Source organism: Pisolithus orientalis (genome assembly GCF_024613125.1).
Source record: "Pisolithus orientalis strain OTSU chromosome Unknown F5J12scaffold_56, whole genome shotgun sequence".
NCBI classification, from domain to species: domain Eukaryota; kingdom Fungi; phylum Basidiomycota; class Agaricomycetes; order Boletales; family Pisolithaceae; genus Pisolithus; species Pisolithus orientalis.
In genome coordinates this window covers 149,087-167,506 of record NW_026260837.1, presented here as the reverse complement: position 1 = coordinate 167,506, position 18,420 = coordinate 149,087, and the positions used below count along the sequence as shown (strand labels likewise).

Genomic DNA, 18,420 nt, shown 5'->3' with positions numbered 1-18,420 from the left:
TCTATGTCTTTGAAGCTATATGAGAAAGACACATTGTGACTAGATCTCGAATCAGCTGTGAATAATTTTCATTGAATTCTTCCATTATGTTGTTCTCCTGGGTCCTGCCCAGGAATAGGATCCTGGCCCCTAACTGCTGGGGTTCTGGTGAGGTAATTTTGGATTTCCATTGGTTCCTTAGCTTGTTGTAGGCTGCTAGGTATTCACACTTGATGCACATGAAAATGTGATTGTCCACCCATTTGTCCATAGGTCTGATGCCATGATGTCTCATTATTTCTGTACTAGCATTGGCCATGTGACCATATATACCTGATGATGGTGTTGCCCCAAAAGTGAGACATATGTCTATGCACCTGTGGGTGTCTGATATTTGTATTATGTTCACTGGCCATTACAAGGGATGCAAAGGGATTGTTCGATACACTTTGGCAATGTCTCTAGTTCCCACTTTGGGTCCTTGTGGTAGGTGTGAGAGTAGGAGGTATACTATAGTGAATGTTCCCCATGTCATTGGGAAGTCATGCACATCAGTGTGAGAATTGATTGAGGGGTTGGGGGTTTGTTGGTTTGGGGAATGGGGGAATGAGAAGTTTTGTACTAGATGGTATTTTCCAGGGTGGTCAGGTTTGGGAATGATTGACAGTGGGGACAACTGAAAGGGTCCTATTGGTTCTGTGATGGAATCTAGTGTGCAGGGGCCAATGTAGTGGCCTTCTCCAATTTCTTTTGTTATTGTCTTACAGAGTTCTTTGTCATAAGTGAGGACAGAATCTCTGTTAGGGGGAGATTGTAGAAGTGTGATTGATGGAAAGTTTATACAGAATCCCTGGCAAAGGCCTTCCAGGATTTTACTGAAATGACAGGTAAAACTAAACCTGCTGAGCTCTCATTCCCAAGCCTCTACATTATAAGGTGTCATTGGGTGCAGCCTTCTGTGTGCAAGGGCATCTCTGGGCTCTGTCAGTTGTTGCACCACACCCCAAGCATAGATACTTGGTGTCATGGTGCTCAGTGCAACCTTCTTCGCATTGCCACTTCATGCAGATATGCCTCCCATCATCTCTGGAGAAGAGTGCCTTGTGAATTCATTCCACAAAGGTGGGGTGCTTTCTGTCCCAGGTGGAAGTGGCCTTGCACTTGATGATGAGATGGCATTGCCTTCTGAGGAAGACAGTGCATGTGGGAAATGGCCCATTATGGGGCTGATAGTCTGATGATGTGTGGTTCTGAAAGGATCTTTGGTGCTTGTTGTCCATATAGTTGGAATGGTTGTGTTCTCCAGGTGACAGGGGGTGCTTTTGGTTGCTTGGGGTTCTCATGATTATGAGATGGCAGGGGGTGAGCAGTCATGGCTAAGAAGCGCTTGTTGACCTGTGGATGATGACAATTAAGGGGGGGGGTAGGTTTTGATTGACGACCACCAGCCAGTAGTAAGTAGTTTATGAAAGTGTGATAGGCACATTGATCAGCAGATGTGATGCTGGAGAGGGGAGTTTTATGATCAACAGATGTGATGCCAGGTCTGAGAGGGGGGTTGTAAGAAACCAAGTAATTGATCAATGGATGTTATGCTGGGGAGTTAGTGTGTATAGGTAGTGAAGCTGGAGAAAAGGAGGGGGGTGAAGGGAAAGTGTGGAGCAGATAGTGGAGGGTGGAAAGTGGAAAAGGTGAGGTTAGTATGAGTGGCATTGGGAATGCATGCATTCCACACCTTTCTGAGGTTCTCAAGCTCCTGGCTATGTTCTTTGTCCAATATTTCTTCATGAGCATCATTCAGTAGATCTTGGTTCAATTCAGATAGCAACCAGGTGTTGAGTGTTGAAAGGGTATGATGCCATCTCTGTCTCTCCTTGCTTTGGTAGAGAAGTAGTGCTTTCTTCAGATGCACATGCATTGAATGATGCCAGGGATGGGCTTCAATGGCCATCCAAAAATCTATGTGCATGTCAACCCTCTCTTCCTCCCAATCATGTTCCTTCATAGCACTTATCAGACAGATGGATGCTTCTCCAAACTGTTCCCAGGTTAGGTCCTCATCTTTTATAATGGATGACTTATCTCTGGTGGTTGATGCTGGTACCCAGATGTGCTGGCCATTGTCAGCTTTGAGTAGGGTCAAAGCCTCATCATCTATCAAGGGGTTGAATGTTTCTGCTTCTGCTAAGCCAATGTTGGTGAAGAAGTACAGTTCACAGTATTCACCCTTCTTGAGTTTGCATGCTGCATATGGTGAGGGGATGTTAACAGGACCAGAGGGGACTCCTACTTTGCATATTGGAGTGTGCTTGGTTCTGTTCTTTTTCCATTCTTCCACTCATGCTGTTTCAGCTTCTTCGATTTTGCAGTGTTGTCATTTGGCAAGTTCTTCTTCAGCTTGTTCTGCTTCGTCTCAAGCTCTTTGGGCTTCTTGTGCCCTGCACATTTGCCAGCTAAGTTTTTCCTTGTTGTTTAGAACCCATAGGGTTGCTAGAATATTTGTGGCTTGTTGGTCATCTACTGTGTCATTAACAAGTTGCAAACGAGCTTCCTGATACTCCTCTGTATGAGAGTTGGTGCATTGCTCTGCGAAAAACAAGAGGAGATCTGCACGACGGCTGGAGGCGCAGAGTCTGCAATTCGCGAAGTGTGCAGAGGACAAGAGACACGTCACACTTCGCTTACTCACGCATGGACTAAATTCTATGCAATGCTCCGTAAACTCCGCTTACATAGAAAACTAGCTATACAAACCGGTGCCTAACACTATTGTTACCAGTATCGATGCTTGCATCGTACCGGCGTATCATGCAGCCCTTATCTACAAATCCGCTATTCTAATACTGGAAGAAACTAGTAATCGGCACTTCAACCTTCAGACGGTCCATCTTGCCAGCAAGCTCATCTCCGTGTTTCCAAACTTCTCCAGCCCAACCAGTAGGATTCGGAATCATAGCGCGACTCAGTTCCTGCTGAGATAGCTAAAGGAGTTGGCAAGTATAGCAAAGAATAACCCTAGACGAAACGCACCTCGAGGCGTGCGGTCAACGCCCGGGCATTGTTGGAGGCCGATTTTGCATCTTCCGTGTATTTGTATGCTTCGAATAGAGTTAGGAAGGAAAAGTCCTTGGTAAGCCTGTCGAACCTGCGCAACTTACTGAAGGACAGATTCAACAAAAAAGGTACATTGTCAGTCAAACAACTGAACTCACCTCATGACTCGTTCAATGATCGCTACATGGTTACCCAGCCACTGTCAGCTTCGATGGAGTCTCGATCGCGGCCTTTCACGGAAGGAACATTAACACTGGCACTGGCGCCCTCTCACTGCACTGCAGGGAAGGGGTAACGGGATATAAGGAATGATCGACTTGTTGGATTCGAACGGGGCCACCATCCTGACTGCGTGGCATATCGGGCGCTACACGCATACCCGCACGAGCTCTGAGTGGAACTCCGTTGGCAGTATCATTTCTGCCGCGCCGTTGGGAGTACTTGTCATTCGATGCAGTCTGCCCGGATGGCTGGTCGATGGCCTGACGGGTAGTGAGTAAGGATGGTATATTCTTGACTTGCAGGACGCTCTTCGGCGTGGGCGTCCCGGTTGCATGGATCGTATTGGGGATTCGTGGCGTGGAGCCAGGCCAATTGAAAACATGAGTGGTGGGTGAAGCCAACTGGCCAACACAGGGTGTAGCGTTGTGTGGGGTCTAGCAAGGTATCAAAACTGACATGTTTGGCACGGGAACCAGCTTACGTTACGATTACTTGGAGATCGGAGGTTGAGGTTCGTTCGCATTTCGGCCGGACGTGGGGCGGTCGTGTAACTTCGTTCGGATAGCGTCGTCGATGTCGGAGTCCAGTTCGATATCAACGTGGGGATGTCGAGGGGCGACAATTGGGATGTCGAGTTGGGCGATGAACCGGCGGTATAATGGGCACGCCGTGATCCGGGAGGGTTATGGGGCTCAGACAGCGTAGGTTGCCTGTGAGCGGGTGGAGTCCCAAACTCCAGATGACGATCCGGTGCGTCCAAGGCACAGCCCGGGCACGGAGCATCTTCCGGAGGTAAGCCGACGCAGGACCACCGAGGGGAAGCAGGAAATGGGGTAGAGTCCCGAGAGTGCCACCCCTGTTCTGGGTGACAGTGCATGCGAAGATAGGCGCGGGGATAGTGGTGGGCATTGGGTGTCGTACGAATTGACATGGGAGCCGGGTAGAACTGGGAGGAGCACTGATTATAACATGGGCGAAGGTAACTGAGTTCTCGAGAGTCACTGAACGCGAGCCCTTTAAGTATGCTGTAGAGGGCGTCTACATAGAGAGCGCTTGGTGGCTATCCGGGCACACTGTACCCGACTCCTCTATCGCAATCATCATTACCATGATGTCATCAGCTGGCCATCCGCGTGTATTGTGGGGCAGTGCGGAGCACGGGATCATGAAAGCGCTCGCTGCCAAGCCTCCCCGGTGAGCGAGCCAACAGGCAGTACTCCTTGTAGTGTTTCATCAACATCAGTCGATGTCGGGCCCCTTCTCTAAACCAGACTATTAGGAGTGAGGTGGAGTATTGCGAACTATCCGTGATAACAGCGCGCTATTCTATCTCACAGTCAGGGGTGGGTCCTTCAGCGCCTCAGCGCCCTCTGCTGTTGTCCTTCCATTTCGGTCATGATCCTTTATCGGCCTCTGTGTTCCAGCCGGGCCAGCTCGTTCGTTATCTCTATTGGTGCCATCACGCTGCAGGAGTCTGCGGGTGTATCGAGAGATCCACATGGGTACCGAGCAGAACCTGCTAGTACAGTTCATTGGTACAGTACATTTTTAATGTTACGCTATCTGCCAGCTCATTTCTCCAGAAGCGACCACAGCTATCATAACGATTGGAGACTCTTCATTTGAACCTGACTCGACATCACCAGAACACGCATCTACGTAGTCCCTCAAGTAGCCAGAGATGCAAATTATGTATAGGTAACGCGTTAGACGAGGAACTCAAGCAAGCTGCCGACGAGGAGAGGTCAGGCTAGGATTGTGCATCGAAGAGAGGTCCTCACTCTCATCACACCTAGCAATCCATTCCAACAGATTACGGACGTGCACGCATCATTATTTTTTCCACCCCCCGGATCCAAAGACGGGCCGCGAACCGCCATACGTATCCGTTAAATTCCACAGGGCACTTTTGTAGTCTTTGGGAGCAGGTCCCACTGGTGTGCCTAGGGAATTCTCGTGGAGGGAGTAGCACGTGAGGGATTGGATGTTGGCCACTTCAGCCACTTCTTAACTCCTGTCGATGATCTTGAAGCTGATGAGGGATGAGTGTCAGGATAGGTATTTGGCAGGATAGGTGCCCCCCCGCCGAAGCCGTAACGCTCTTGGAGATTAGCGAAGGCGGCAGAATATTAGGGTCACTCAAAGTTGAAACATGAGTTGCGAGTTCGACGAGTTTGTAGGTTAAGTATTTAAGCTCCGCAGAAAAGAGCGGAAATGGTAGAGAGATACACAATGCTATTAAAGCTCCGATTGGAAATTAAAACTCCGCTGAAAACGCTTATCAATAGAGATATCTAGCATATCTTGTTTTCTCAAACTTAATGCAGTGGGAATGACAACATGTTATATGCCTAGCTACTACATGACCATGTAGTGTGCATATATAGGGGGAGGGGGGGGGGATATGTTGCACAGCATGTATATAAGCAGGGGGGAAGGGGGATACATGCTAGATGATGATAAGAATGTGGTCATAAACTGTTGTTGAGTTTGTGAACACCTTCATTAGTCAATGAAGGGCCTTGGTCCTCACCACCAGCTACACCCCTCTGCAGGGCTAGGTTCTGCCCCCAAAGCTCTTCCAACTTCACCATGAATTTCATCTTCTCTAGCTCCTGAGCTGCCATAGCCTCCTCATGGGCATACTGCTCATGCTGCATCACAAGCTGGTGCTGATGTTCAGCCAGGTGGCTGTTGGCCTTCTCATTCTCCTTCCAGTAGCTGTACTGGAGACAGTGATGTTTTGCCTCTGACCTCTCTTGTTGTGCCTGTTGGAACTGCTGTATGAAGCTCATGGAGGCAGATGCAAGATTCGAGGAGAGTTGGTTGGCAGGCATTTCACAAGTACACTTATGGGATGACTTCAACAACAGCTTCAAATCACTGTCATCTGAGAGCAGAGTGATAGTGGGAGGGGAAGAGGATGAGAAATGGAGCATAGAAAACATGTTGGAGGATGCAATGTCAGAATCAGAAGAGTCATCCATATTCGGGGGGGGGGGGGGACAGGGAGGCTAACATTGACTCAGAAAAAAATAGTGCAGGCAAGGGGGCAGAAGATAGTGATGACAGTCTGAAGGGGGGGAGTGGTGGGGCAGCAGATAATGATGACCCCTGCTCAGAACAGAATGGGGGGGGGGGGGGCAGTTGGATGGTAAGCAATGGTGTCTTGACATCCACACTCATTGAATCTTCTGCAAAAAAAATGTCAGTAGTACCACTACCCTCTCCTATTTCGCCTTCTTCGAGCTCAGATGAATTTGGCACACCTGCCAAGGAAAAACTGGGATCTCCACCTAATGGGTCTGGCCACAGCTTGAACAGCTTGACCACATGCCTTGTGAATTCCTGCCTGCTATCAGCTGCACTCCAGGTACTATTGTAGGCAGGGTTTGTGCACCACCATCCATGCAATTTCCCCCACCATGGAAATTCCTTCTCAATCATTGCTGATAACAATTGGTAAAGCAACAGATGTGAAAAAAAAGTCTACATACCAATGATATTTTTTGTGCTGCTGCTGTCTACCAGATCCTCATAGGTATATCCAGCACCCATCTGCCCAAGTAGTGCAATCTGTTTTTGATACTTGTTTTTTAAACTGTAAAATTTTTAAGTGGTAGTTTTTTTATTTCAAAAAAAAAAGTACATACACTTCAAGTTGACTGCAGATAGGAGCAGTGAAGACAGATGGGTTGTCTTGAGCAAGGACCTGAAATTCAGGTGTCTTGTCACTGACTGAGAAAATCACCTTTGCAATCTCAACATAGATGGCACCCTTCCCATGTTGCAATTGCTGCTTGCTCCTACCTTCCTCCTGAGCATCTTGTGTAGAGTCTGAAAAGAGCTTCTTTTGTTCTGATTCATGGGTCCTGCACCACTTGATAAGATGATCAGTCTGCACAGTGTAGGATTTCTCTCAGAGAACTTGAGGGACTGCCACTTTTGTTGCTGATTTGAAGGGTTGTGCTGCTGGGGGGGGGACCAGGGGAATCAGACTCCATGGACAACAGGCTGTTGATGACAAGCAAGGAGAGTGAAGCAGAGAGTGGTCAGAGTTTGAATTCTGCCATTCTTGGCTGAAAACTCACATCAAACACCTGACGAACACCTGACTCCACAGCTGAACCTCTGGCGACTTTGAGTTGCACTAATAGTCTTTTCACTGTGAGTCAAAGTGAGGTTCAGTGGTGTAAACCAACCAAAACCAACACAAAGGACAAAGAAAGCAAGTGGTGGTGTGCCTATGCAGTACCTAGATGGTGGAAGCTCTTGTTCAGGTGGGTTTTTGGCAAGTTACAACACTCAAAGATGAGAGCTGAGGGTTGGGGGTTCTCCTGACAAAGAGGGAGCAAGAATGTGAGAGGATGTGATGGGGTAGACTGCTGTCAGCCTACAGAAGGATGGATGATGACTTAATTTGATGTCCTAAGCTATTCTGAGCTCAGGGAAGACTTGGAGCAAAATATATTGATGATAGATGACAATAGGTGAAGTTGACAGTAGTTAGATCCTTAATAAAGTCTCAACTAATGAAGCTGATGAATGAATTTCTGAGAGATGATGAAATGTGAGCAAGAGGGGCTCTCTGATGTCCTCTCTTTTTTTTTTTTTGCTATCTAAGTACAGTGGTTTATATACAGTACAGGGGCATAGCCTATGGAAAACAAGGTGCAGATGCTTGGTAAGTGATTGGTACTGATAAGTAAGGAATGTAAGCAGTGGGTAATCATCTTAGAAAGCATTGGTAAGGATAAGTAGGGATAAGTAAGCCAAAATGCAAAGAATCAGTAAGCAAAGTCAAAAGATTGGTAAGTAATTGCAATAGGTGAGTCAAGGACAGTCAGAATTTCAAAATATGAGTCAAGCAATGTCAGAAACTGAGTAAGTGCACTGGAATTGCATAAGGGGGAGGCTGTGCATGTCACATCTCAAAGGAATTGCTTCTAGGCCAAGGTGGGAGAGGCAGTGCTGATCTGATGTTGATATAGTACATCCAAAAAGGGATGGCAGGTGTCAGGTATTGAAAGGGGTCAAGGCTTTGGGGGTCTGTGGGGTGACAGGAGCATAGGGGATTGCAATGTTCCCCCCCCAACTGTCCTCTCAGTGAAGTTAATAAATACTTCATGAATGAGACTCTGTTGGAAGAGAGGATGAAGGGGGGAGCATCTTCTGCTGTATCTTGCAACAAGAAGGCAAGATGTGCATCATACTCATCATGGATGCAATCAGGGAGAGTGGAGAACAGTAGCTTATACTGTAGCTGTTGCAATTTTGGAAGAATGATGGATGAGATAGGTATAAAGACATTGCAGGGAGCAGGGAGGAAGGATCCATATGCTTCATTGACTGGGGAGACTGAAATGACCACATAAGACCTTTCAAGCTGAATGACAGACCTGAGGTGACCAAAGAATGTCCTCCTGGAGGTCATACTGACAAAAAGAACATGCTGTCCAAGCTGGATGGGCTGAGAGGGGGCAGATGAGGATGGGATGTACCAGGATGCTTCAGGATGGAAGTTAGTAGGAACCCCTGGTAAATATACATAGCCATGGTCCCTAGCGAAGGGGACAAGCAAAAGGATTGATGTGGAGGCAGCCATATCAGAGGAATTAGTGAAATGAGTGTCTGTTGAAGGGAGTGCTGTAGAAACATGTGGAGTGTGAGAATCTTTTCCAATTTTGGAAGGTAGGATTGTGTGGCTGAGCACTATAAGTGAGTGTGGGAACAGGGTCAGTATCTTTGGAAATGGGGGAGATATGTTGAAAACTGCAATGCTGTACACAGGTGCTAAGAATTTTTATGGGCACTTAACTTGCTTCCTTCTTTTTTCTTTGGCATTGATGACTTGTTCTTGTGTGAAGGATGACTGCCAACATTCCTGGCTGTCTTCCTATGCACTAGGGCTCTAGTCTCTCATCTCCATTCATCAGCATTATCCATGTCCAAGTCACCAAACACCTTTGGTGTGTGACATTGCATGGCACTGCATCAGGAAATTAACCAAATACTATCCATGCTTTTTATGGAATTATTTGTCTATTTCAACTATTGTGGCTATTTCCAGTCACACTCAATACAGACAAAGTTTAGATTAGTCAACATAGTTAAAATAGTCAAGATAGTAGTAGTAGTGAAGAAAGTGTTATTCTGTGCCATATACCATATATACATACAGGGGTCTCTGTTCATTTAGTACTCAAGTCATGTAAGGATTGCTAGTGACATATGCTACCTAACTCCTAACTGCTTCTCAAGTTTGTGTCCCAGATGGTTGGCCACATGGTTGTTCTAACACCTTTTGAGTGCTGTCTGCAAGCACTCACTCACTGAGTCACCACCTTTTACCTGCACCCACCACAGTCAAAATACATGCATCCATCAAAAGAGAACCCTTGTCTCAGAAGTGTTCAAGTGACTCTTGTTATGTGGATGAGAATCAGGTGAGTGTGATGTGGGTGGCATGTGGAAGGAGCAAGATGAGTGAGATGGAATAGGGGTGTGTTGTTCAGAAGACAAACTTTTGAAGGATGCTGTAGGTATCCTCAGTAGTGCAACAAGCTGCTGATGTATTAGACCAACCTGTAGGTATCTACAGGATATCAGTAAGTATAATACTGGTAGTGAAAGTGAGCTTACCCTCAGTAGTGCAACAAGCTACTGAGGGAACAGTGAATAAACTACTGTAAAATGTGCGCTCTAAGGTGATTATATAAGCACACAAACATCGCACCAAAGTGAGCAGAACACAGGGGAGAATATATCTCCAACACAAACCACTACCTCACTTCGCACTCTTGACTTGAGAGCACTTACTGTCTGTTTCCTCCATTGTGAGACTGAGCAGTCACTTGAGGGATGATGCTCCAGATGAAGCAGGTGAAGTGTCAAGTATGGGCCTACTCTGACCAACTCTGACACTAGACAGGGTCTGGGGAGAGGTGTGAAAGTGAGTCTGACACAGGTGAACAGGACTCTGACTAGCAGAGGGTTGGCAGGGATGAAGTCCACTGAGGCAGAAGTGAAATGGAGTGAGGGCATTGGGTTTAGCTCATGCACTACCCCCTTGCACCATCTCAGCCTTCATATTTCAGAGGTAGAGACCAGATGGAAGATTGCAGATAACTCCAACAGACAGGAGATGGAGAGATACTGTATGGAGTAGGCACTTAGGTGATATTTGTACTGAAGAACAGTGGAGTATTGTACATGCTTTTATACTACTATGGAGGTACAGTAACCAGAATTGGAGCTAACATATGGAGACTCATAAATTTTCAAGTAAAAACTTCCTGGATGATGAATGAAGGGAAGACAGAAAACATACAATGGGTAACCTAGAGCAAGCCAAAAAGGAAACAGTCCAGGTGCCAAACCATGAGGTGCACATGCTGTGGAGTACCTGACTGTGTGCTGTCAAGGAGAAGTCCAAAGGCTGGACTGGTAAGGGTCACATAATCCACTGGAAGATGGTCTGCACAGTCTGATGGTAGGCTGGTACCAAGTCTGACAGCAGTCAGGGTAGAGAAGACTTGCAAATGACAGAGGGCTGGTGGAGTTGGTGCAGAGTGAGTGGAATGACCAGCAGAGTAGGGTGTGGAGTGAGTGGGGACTGAGGATAAATGTGCAGTCATGACAGTGCTCCCCCCTTAGGGCCTGAACCCCTGAAGTGGGAGCATAGGCAACCATGTCTCCCACCCATTCATCCTCTCAGTGAAGTTAATAAAAGCTTCATGAACAGGGCTCTGATGGAGGAGAGGGAGAAGGGGGGATGTCTTCTGCTGGGTCTTGCAGTAAGAAGGCAAGATGCATGTCATACTCATCATGGATGTGATCAGGGAGGCTGGAGAATAGTAGATTATACTGCAGCTGTCACAATGCAGGGAGAATGATGGATGAGACTGGAATAAAGATGGTGCAGGGAGCAGGGAGGAAGGACCCATATGCTTCATCAAGTGGGGGACTGAAACAACCACATAAGACCTTTGTAAGTGAGTGACAGACCTGAGGTGACCAAAGAATGTCCTTCTGGAAGTCATACTGACAAGGAGAACACACTGACCAAGCTGCATGGGATGGGACAGGGCTGACAATGATGGAATGAACCAGGGGGATTCAGGATGGAAGCTGGTGGAAACACCTGGCAGATATACATAACCACTGTCTCTGGCAAAGGAGACAAGCAAGATGATTGATGAAGAGGTGGCCATATCTGATGGACTTAGCAAAATGAGCATCTGATGGGTGCAGTGCTGTAGAAATGCATAGGGTGTGAGGATCCTTTCCAAACTCAGAAGGCAGAATCACATGGCTGAGCACTTTAAGCGAGTGTGAGAACAGAGTCAAGATCTTTGGAAATGGTGGAGATACAATGAAAACCAGAATGCTGTACATGAGCACTAAAAACTTTTGATGGGCACTTGACTCACTTCCTCTTTTCTCTCTAGCACTGATGACTCATTCTTGTGTGAAGGGTGACTGCTCATGTCCATCAGTCTTTCTATGCATGAGGGCTTTAGTCTTCATCTGCATGGCATGGCATGCAACTTGTCAATGAGTTAGGCAGAGTCAGCTGTAACCATGTCCACAACACCTTTGGTGTGTGACATCCACTGGCAAGAAAAAATGCAATTGTCCCTGATTGCACCCAATGCAGGGAACCCATGGAAAACAAAAGGATGAATAAAGGAATGAGAGGAGATCAGTACCATAAGAAATGAAAAGGAAATGAAAGATCATGAATAGTGGTCTGAGTCATTATCATTATTGGTTTCTTTGTTTTCATCATCTTCATCATCATCATCATCATCATCATCATCATCATCATCATCATCATTGTCATTACTGCTGTTATGATCATCTTCTTCATCTCTTTCTTCTTCCATAACACTTGGTAAGGGACTGTGGTGGGAATAAGTTGAAAAGCTGTGACACCTTGAGCAGAAATGGTGCCATTGAGTTCTTTAAGGACGTAGGAGCCTCCCTTGGTATGATGAACAACCTCATAGGGACAAAGGTAGCATGGCTTTGGTTTATGATCCAGTTCTTTCTCCACCTGCATGTTGTGAACCAATACCAAATCTCCTGGCTCATAAGTGGACTTCATCAAATGTAATGCATACCTCTTCTCAAACTGACCCTTGGAGTGTAAACAAGACTTCTGCAGAGTGATGAAAGTGGCATTGATGTCCTCTTCTCTCTTTTCCAACTGATGAATGTGAAGTGCAAGGAGCTCCTGAGAAGTCATACCAGAGTAGAATCCTTCAATGAGACAGGTAGACTTGAAGAGATCCAAAGGCAGGACAGGATCAAGACCATGTAGCAGGAAGTAGGGGCTGAATCCAGTGGAGCAATGAGTAGTGACCTTGTCTGCAAAGAATGCATGATGAACCTTGGATGGCTAGAGTGAAAGATCTCCTTCACAAGCCTTGATGATAGCTTCTCTGATAACAAAGTGTCCACACTCTACAACTCCATTTGCCTTGGAATTATATGGGGAGATATGAATCTGGGGGATGGAGTAGTGCTTCATGAGTATCTCAAAGGTGCCCTTGACCTCACTGCCATTGTCAGTGACAACCTGAGCAATGACACCATAATGACAGAAGACCTCTTCCCAGAAGAATTTAGTGAGACTGCCTGCATTGGCATGTCAAAGAGCATGACCTTCTGCAGTGAGGGACAGATCATCTTGAGTTGTGACAAGATAATGATAACCACAAGCTTTGGGCATGAGCATGATGTCAACATAGACCTACATAAAGATTCTGGGGGAAGTGGAAATGGTGATGGGAACCTCTGCCTTATGAGTGCTTCAGATCTGGCATTCATGGCAAGAAAGGATGTGATGAGTGACATCTTGGTACATCTGAGGCCAGTAAAAGCACTGCCTGACTGTCTGAAAAACCCCAAAGACTCCACAATGACTGAGTTCTTCATGAGCATGACTGAGGATCCAGGCACAGAGATCTGGGTTGAAGATGACCTTGGCTGGTGGATGAGGACCTTGATATTTAAAGAGCTGGTCTCCATGAAGGAAGAACTGGAGGGATCTGCAAATGAAGCACTTGCAAGCAGTATTGGAAGGGATTGGGGGTAATGCTGTAGTATGAAGGAAGTGGAGGACTTGACATAAAAGGACATCTTGAGATGTATCATTAGAAAGGAACAATGGGAGTGTCATGGCATATGTGGACCCTTGCACAAGTCATTGATGAGTTGCACAGACTGAAGATGGATGGGCATCTGCAAAAAGAATACTCTCCAACCACTCATCAGCTTCTTCTGCATCAGCTTCACCTTCTTTGTACTCTTCTTCTGTAGGTTGATGTCTAGAAAGGGCATCTGGGGCTCAGTGACAAATTGCAGGAACATGAATGAGCTTAAAGTCAAAGAGAAGTATACCCTTGATCCAGTGATTGACTGTGGCATTAGGCTGAAGATCTGGATCATTGAGCATACCTTTGATGTACTTTGTATCAACCTCTACCCATAAATGATGAACACCATAGAGATATAGATGATAGTGACAAAGTGCTCTGAAAAGACCATAGAGCTTGAGCTTGGGCTGACTGTATTGAGATTCATGTTTGTTGATGGGGAGTGAATCATAGCAAGCAGGACACTCGTGACCTTCTTCATCATACTGGGACAGAACAAATCCAATGGCAATGTTACTGGTATCAACAGAAAGAACAACTGGCAGGTCAGATAAGTTGTCAATGGGGTGAAGGGCAGGAGCAGAAGAGATGGCAAGCTTCAAGGCATCAAATGCATCTTGCTGGGCCTGACCCCAAATGAATGGAGCATTCTTGTGATAAAGATCAACAAGTGGGCAAGCCAACTGTGAGTAGTTTGCAATCCAGAGAACAGTACCACAGAGACCTAGGAATGAGTGAACATCTTTGGGTGTGGCAAGCATTGGCCAGTTGATGACCTTCTTCACCTTGTGGTCATCAGGAGAGCAACCATGAGGATGACATGCTTGACCAAGAATGATAACACAAGGCTGGCAGATCTGACATTTTGTGCCAGAGAATGTTCTGCCAGCATGAGCAAACCAATGCATGACTCTATGCATGTCCACAGCATGTTCCCAAATGAAGCAATGTATGCCAAGATTCTCAGGTAACATTTTGGCATTGCCATCAGCATCTTCATAGTGGGTTGCAGGACCCTTGACAGGCAGGTCATTGATGAAAATGTTGGCAACATGAGGGATTTTGTCCTGTAGAATGAAAGCTGTACAATTCTGAAATTCCAATGGTGAGTTGGTGTAGCCTTGAGGCATGGCAGTATGGCACAGTAAGCCAAGAGGCATCATGAAGGATGTCAGATCTCAGCTATTTGGATGGAATTGGTGTGAATCGAATCCTGAAAATAGATCAAAGACCATGTAGCATTGACAACCAGTGAATGGCTCCACAAAGTCATTCAATATTGGCAGAACACCAGCATCTCAAATTGTAACCTTATTCAGAGGCTGTAGATCATGTATGATGTGGATCTTGCCATTCTTTCTCGTAATGCAGAACCATTTGGAGTGATAGGATGACTGGGCTGGCTCATAGAGACTAGCAGCAATCTTCTCCCAAAGAAGCTGCATGACATGTTCTCATATGCCAGGGGGAATTGGAATGTTATGAAACTCCCATGGTTTGTGTGGCAGGACTGGGATGATGTAAGGTGAAATGTAGTCAGAATAGAAGTTTCCTCTCTCTGACTCATCAAATACCAAGGCAACCTCATTAAGCTTCATCACATGTGAAAAAAGTTCTTGCTCTTCTAGCCATAGAAAGCCATTGGTGTTAATTTTCATGGAAGTGAGGTGCTCTTGAGTAAGCTTCCTCATGGGAACAAAGACAGGAGGGTGACAAGTGAGTGGTGTGAGTTATGTGAGGGGGTCCTCTGGGAACTGGTGATGGACTCAAGCATCTTCTGGATAGACTCCAGGCACTGGCTTGACTTTACAATCAATGTGCTTGTACACTCCATACACTGGCTGACCTATTTCATCAGCTGAGTCTTCTGTATCTGTAACAAGGCTTTTTCTAAAACATAGCAAATCAAGAAAATCAGATAATGAATAGAAAAAGTGAAGCTGTTTTTTTGGTTTTCTGAGTAGGAAGTGGATCTGGTGCTTTCAAAGGATTAGATAATGATGAAGAGAAGACATCAAGATACTGAGAAGATCATCAGACTTTTCTGGAGTTGAATCTGAAGAAGTGGAGGCAGGAAAGTGCTCTGGATATGAAACTGCTTCAAATGGGGGAGGATGCACTGAGGCCGAGGCAAAACTGACTGCCCTAGCAAGGATATGAAGATTGGACTCTTGGAATAAGTTTGGATCCTCTTCATCCACATCACCTGAGTGGTCTTCTGCAGCTTCCTGCAAATGAGTGATGTAGGAATAGGTAAATGAAGATACCTAGAAATAGTAATTATCAGTAAATGGGCAAGTATAGTGCTCAACCCAAAAGGGAGGTTCTCTCTGGAGAAAGAAGTGTAGTAAAAATGTAAAAATGCAAACTAAAATGAAGACTTAGCTCTGGGATGTCTTCCTACTGATCAAAATGTCTTGCCAGTCCCCCTGGCCCTTTGGGTACTCCCCAAAGTAATAATTCTATCCTCAAAAACTCACCAAAATGCAAGACAAAATCACCCTACTGCTGAGGGCCTGTGACATGGATTTTTTTTTGGTAAACTGAACTCACATGAATGCAGCACACATGCTTAGTCAGCAACATGGCTGCTTGCCACCAAGTCCAGTGGTACAAACACAAAAACAAAAGCAAGAAATAAAACACAAATCCCCCAACCCCTATTTTCTTCCAACCAGGATGGCTTCTCCTAGGGAACTTGAACTCATTCCCTACAGTGATCCATCCAGTAGGAGTATGATGCATGACAACATTGCTGTATGGTTCTGGCATGGCAACTGACTCTTCACCAACAACAGCATTAGACATGGCATGGGGAGCCAAGGGTAGCATTGGCATGGGAGGAGATGGACTAGATGAATGCTGCTGCCTGCACAAGCACAAGTTGTCATCAAGTTGGGCAGACTGAAGCAAGGAGAGGCTAGGCAGGTAGAAACAAGAGCCAACACTAGTGTTGAAAATATCAGAGGTGAGTGGTGAAAGTGTTGTGGGTATATCTGGGGATAGACTGGACAAGTGGTGAGACCTGCACAAGTCATTGTTGAGTTGTGTGGACTGAGTGTCATGACCTATATCCAAGGATGAACTATACAAATGCACATGACTGCACAAGTCATCATCAAGTTGTGCAGACTGATGAAGAATGGAAGGGCTAGGCACATGCAGATCTCCATGCAAGTCATTCCCAAGTTGTGCAGACTGAGAGTCATGGCAAGCATTATGGGCAGTAGAAGCAACTGAGCTGCAATATAAAGTATTGAAGATGGAGAATGTAGCTTCAGAGTCTGGAGTCACAGTGTCTCTACAGAACAGAAGTGAAGCCTGGTGGGAACCTTCAGTAGGCTCTTCCTGAATGATAACTGGATCTGGGGAAGGGGGAGAGGGAGTTGACCCACCTGGGCCTCCACATTTTCCATGAAAATTGCAATAATAAATTCAATCAATTTGTGTCTATACCTCATGCAATTTGTACTGTATGAAGGAAGAAGTAAATGATTTTTGAACACTTGTGTGACAAGCCAATATCAAAGTCCCCCACACCATCTGCAGAGGGCAGAATGTCCCAGATGAGCCTCTGAGGTTGTCATGGGGCATTGTGCTGGTTTGCAAAGGTAACTTAGGAGGATGTGCCATTATAGCCCCCTGAGGCTGGGATGGGACATCCCACTGACTTTCATAAGGGGACTTGGATGTCCCACAGCAACCTCTAAGGCTACATTGGGAGATCTCACCCTCCCCTTTGCCAACCAGTGGGATGTCCCACAACAGCCTCTAAGCCTACATTGGGACATCCAACCCTCCCCACTGCCAACCAGTGGGATGTCCCAGAACAGCCTCTAAGCCTACATTGGGACATCCCTCCCCACCTCTAGCAACCAGTGGGATGTCCCACAACAGTCTCTAAGGCCACATTGGGACATCCCTCCCCCCCTCTGGCAACCAGTGGGATGTCCCACAACAGCCTCTAGGGCTAAGTTGGGACATCCCACCCTCCTGTCTGGCAAGATGTCCCACAACACCATCCACATAACACAAGGCCAAAATGCTATCAGACCATTTGCATGACCATAGGAGGCATGCACCCTTGTTGCACTCCAAAAATTCCCAGATTGAAGAACCATGTTGGAGATGGTGTATTCTGTGCATTGCATTCCACATAGTCTTGTTCCCACATCACTGGTTTATGCCCCATACTAATGCTATCACCTAGACAATATACACAGCTGAACAGTCAGAGCACCTGGTTAACACCTAAGAGGTTGCTGCAATCCTAGCTCTGGTCACATTTCCATCATAAGGCTACATTGGGACATCCCACCCCCCCCTCCAGCAGCCAGTGGGATGTCCCACAACAGCCTTTCAGGCTATGTTGGGACATCCCATCTCCCCCTCTGGACACCAGTGAGATGTTATACAAATGCCACAGAGGCAAATGTTGGACATCCTACCCTGTATCTCAGACATCCACATTGCCCTCTGCCCACAATTGGGATATATATTGTCACATTGTAACAGGCTCAACCAATGGCACCAATCAGTTCAAGTCAGATCACTGTGATTTTTGGAGATTCAGAATCAGGCCAATGAGACACAGGTCTGCCTTGCAGATGTCCATTACACATATAACCAAGATTGTGAGCCCATTATTGCATAATTCTTCACACAAGATTCATATCCTTTGAGCCCTGTGTAGTTTCTAGAGAACAGTACCCAAAATATATGCAGAGATGAAAAGTCAGTGACCAGATGAGCAGTGAGCCCCAGTGAAAACTAGACATCAGCTAGTATGACAGGATGTGATGTAGTCTGACAAATTATAGCCTAAGAAGGCAAGTAATACCATGTCACACAGACTCACAACCTGCTAGCAAGACTGGACAAATCTTGTCTGGTGGGGTGGGACCTGGTGCCATCTAGTATGAATTTCTGTGTGAGGTCACACCAACTAATAAATGAGCACATTTGTTTTAATCAACATGTATATTGGGAGATATCATCCAGT

General features: G+C 46.1%; 4 protein-coding genes across 4 annotated transcripts; all 4 read right to left on the bottom strand.

Moving 5' to 3' along the window:
- Nucleotides 1-1,753: 1,753 nt before the first annotated feature.
- On the bottom strand, nt 1,754-2,215 carry F5J12DRAFT_697966 (uncharacterized protein; the record flags this gene model as incomplete). Its single annotated transcript, XM_051740459.1, has 1 exon — nt 1,754-2,215. A coding segment is annotated over one exon (462 nt), but the record flags the coding sequence as incomplete, so codon positions are not given.
- A 50-nt stretch (nt 2,216-2,265) lies between these two features.
- Nucleotides 2,266-4,186, bottom strand: F5J12DRAFT_786417 (uncharacterized protein; the record flags this gene model as incomplete). Its single annotated transcript, XM_051743447.1, has 8 exons — nt 2,266-2,417; nt 2,524-2,612; nt 2,734-2,816; nt 2,853-2,960; nt 3,010-3,136; nt 3,192-3,213; nt 3,308-3,689; nt 3,737-4,186. 8 exons carry the CDS (start codon nt 4,184-4,186, stop codon nt 2,266-2,268), a joined length of 1,413 nt encoding a protein of 470 aa, XP_051595382.1.
- A 1,540-nt stretch (nt 4,187-5,726) lies between these two features.
- F5J12DRAFT_897591 (uncharacterized protein) lies at nt 5,727-6,242 on the bottom strand (the record flags this gene model as incomplete). The annotated part of the gene is made up of 1 exon (XM_051748035.1): nt 5,727-6,242. The coding sequence occupies one exon, from the start codon at nt 6,240-6,242 to the stop codon at nt 5,727-5,729; it is 516 nt and encodes a 171-aa protein (XP_051595381.1).
- Nucleotides 6,243-6,600: 358 nt separating this feature from the next.
- F5J12DRAFT_697973 (uncharacterized protein) lies at nt 6,601-7,156 on the bottom strand (the record flags this gene model as incomplete). The annotated part of the gene is made up of 3 exons (XM_051740460.1): nt 6,601-6,704; nt 6,753-6,856; nt 6,909-7,156. Coding segments are annotated over 3 exons (456 nt in total), but the record flags the coding sequence as incomplete, so codon positions are not given.
- Nucleotides 7,157-18,420: the final 11,264 nt, after the last annotated feature.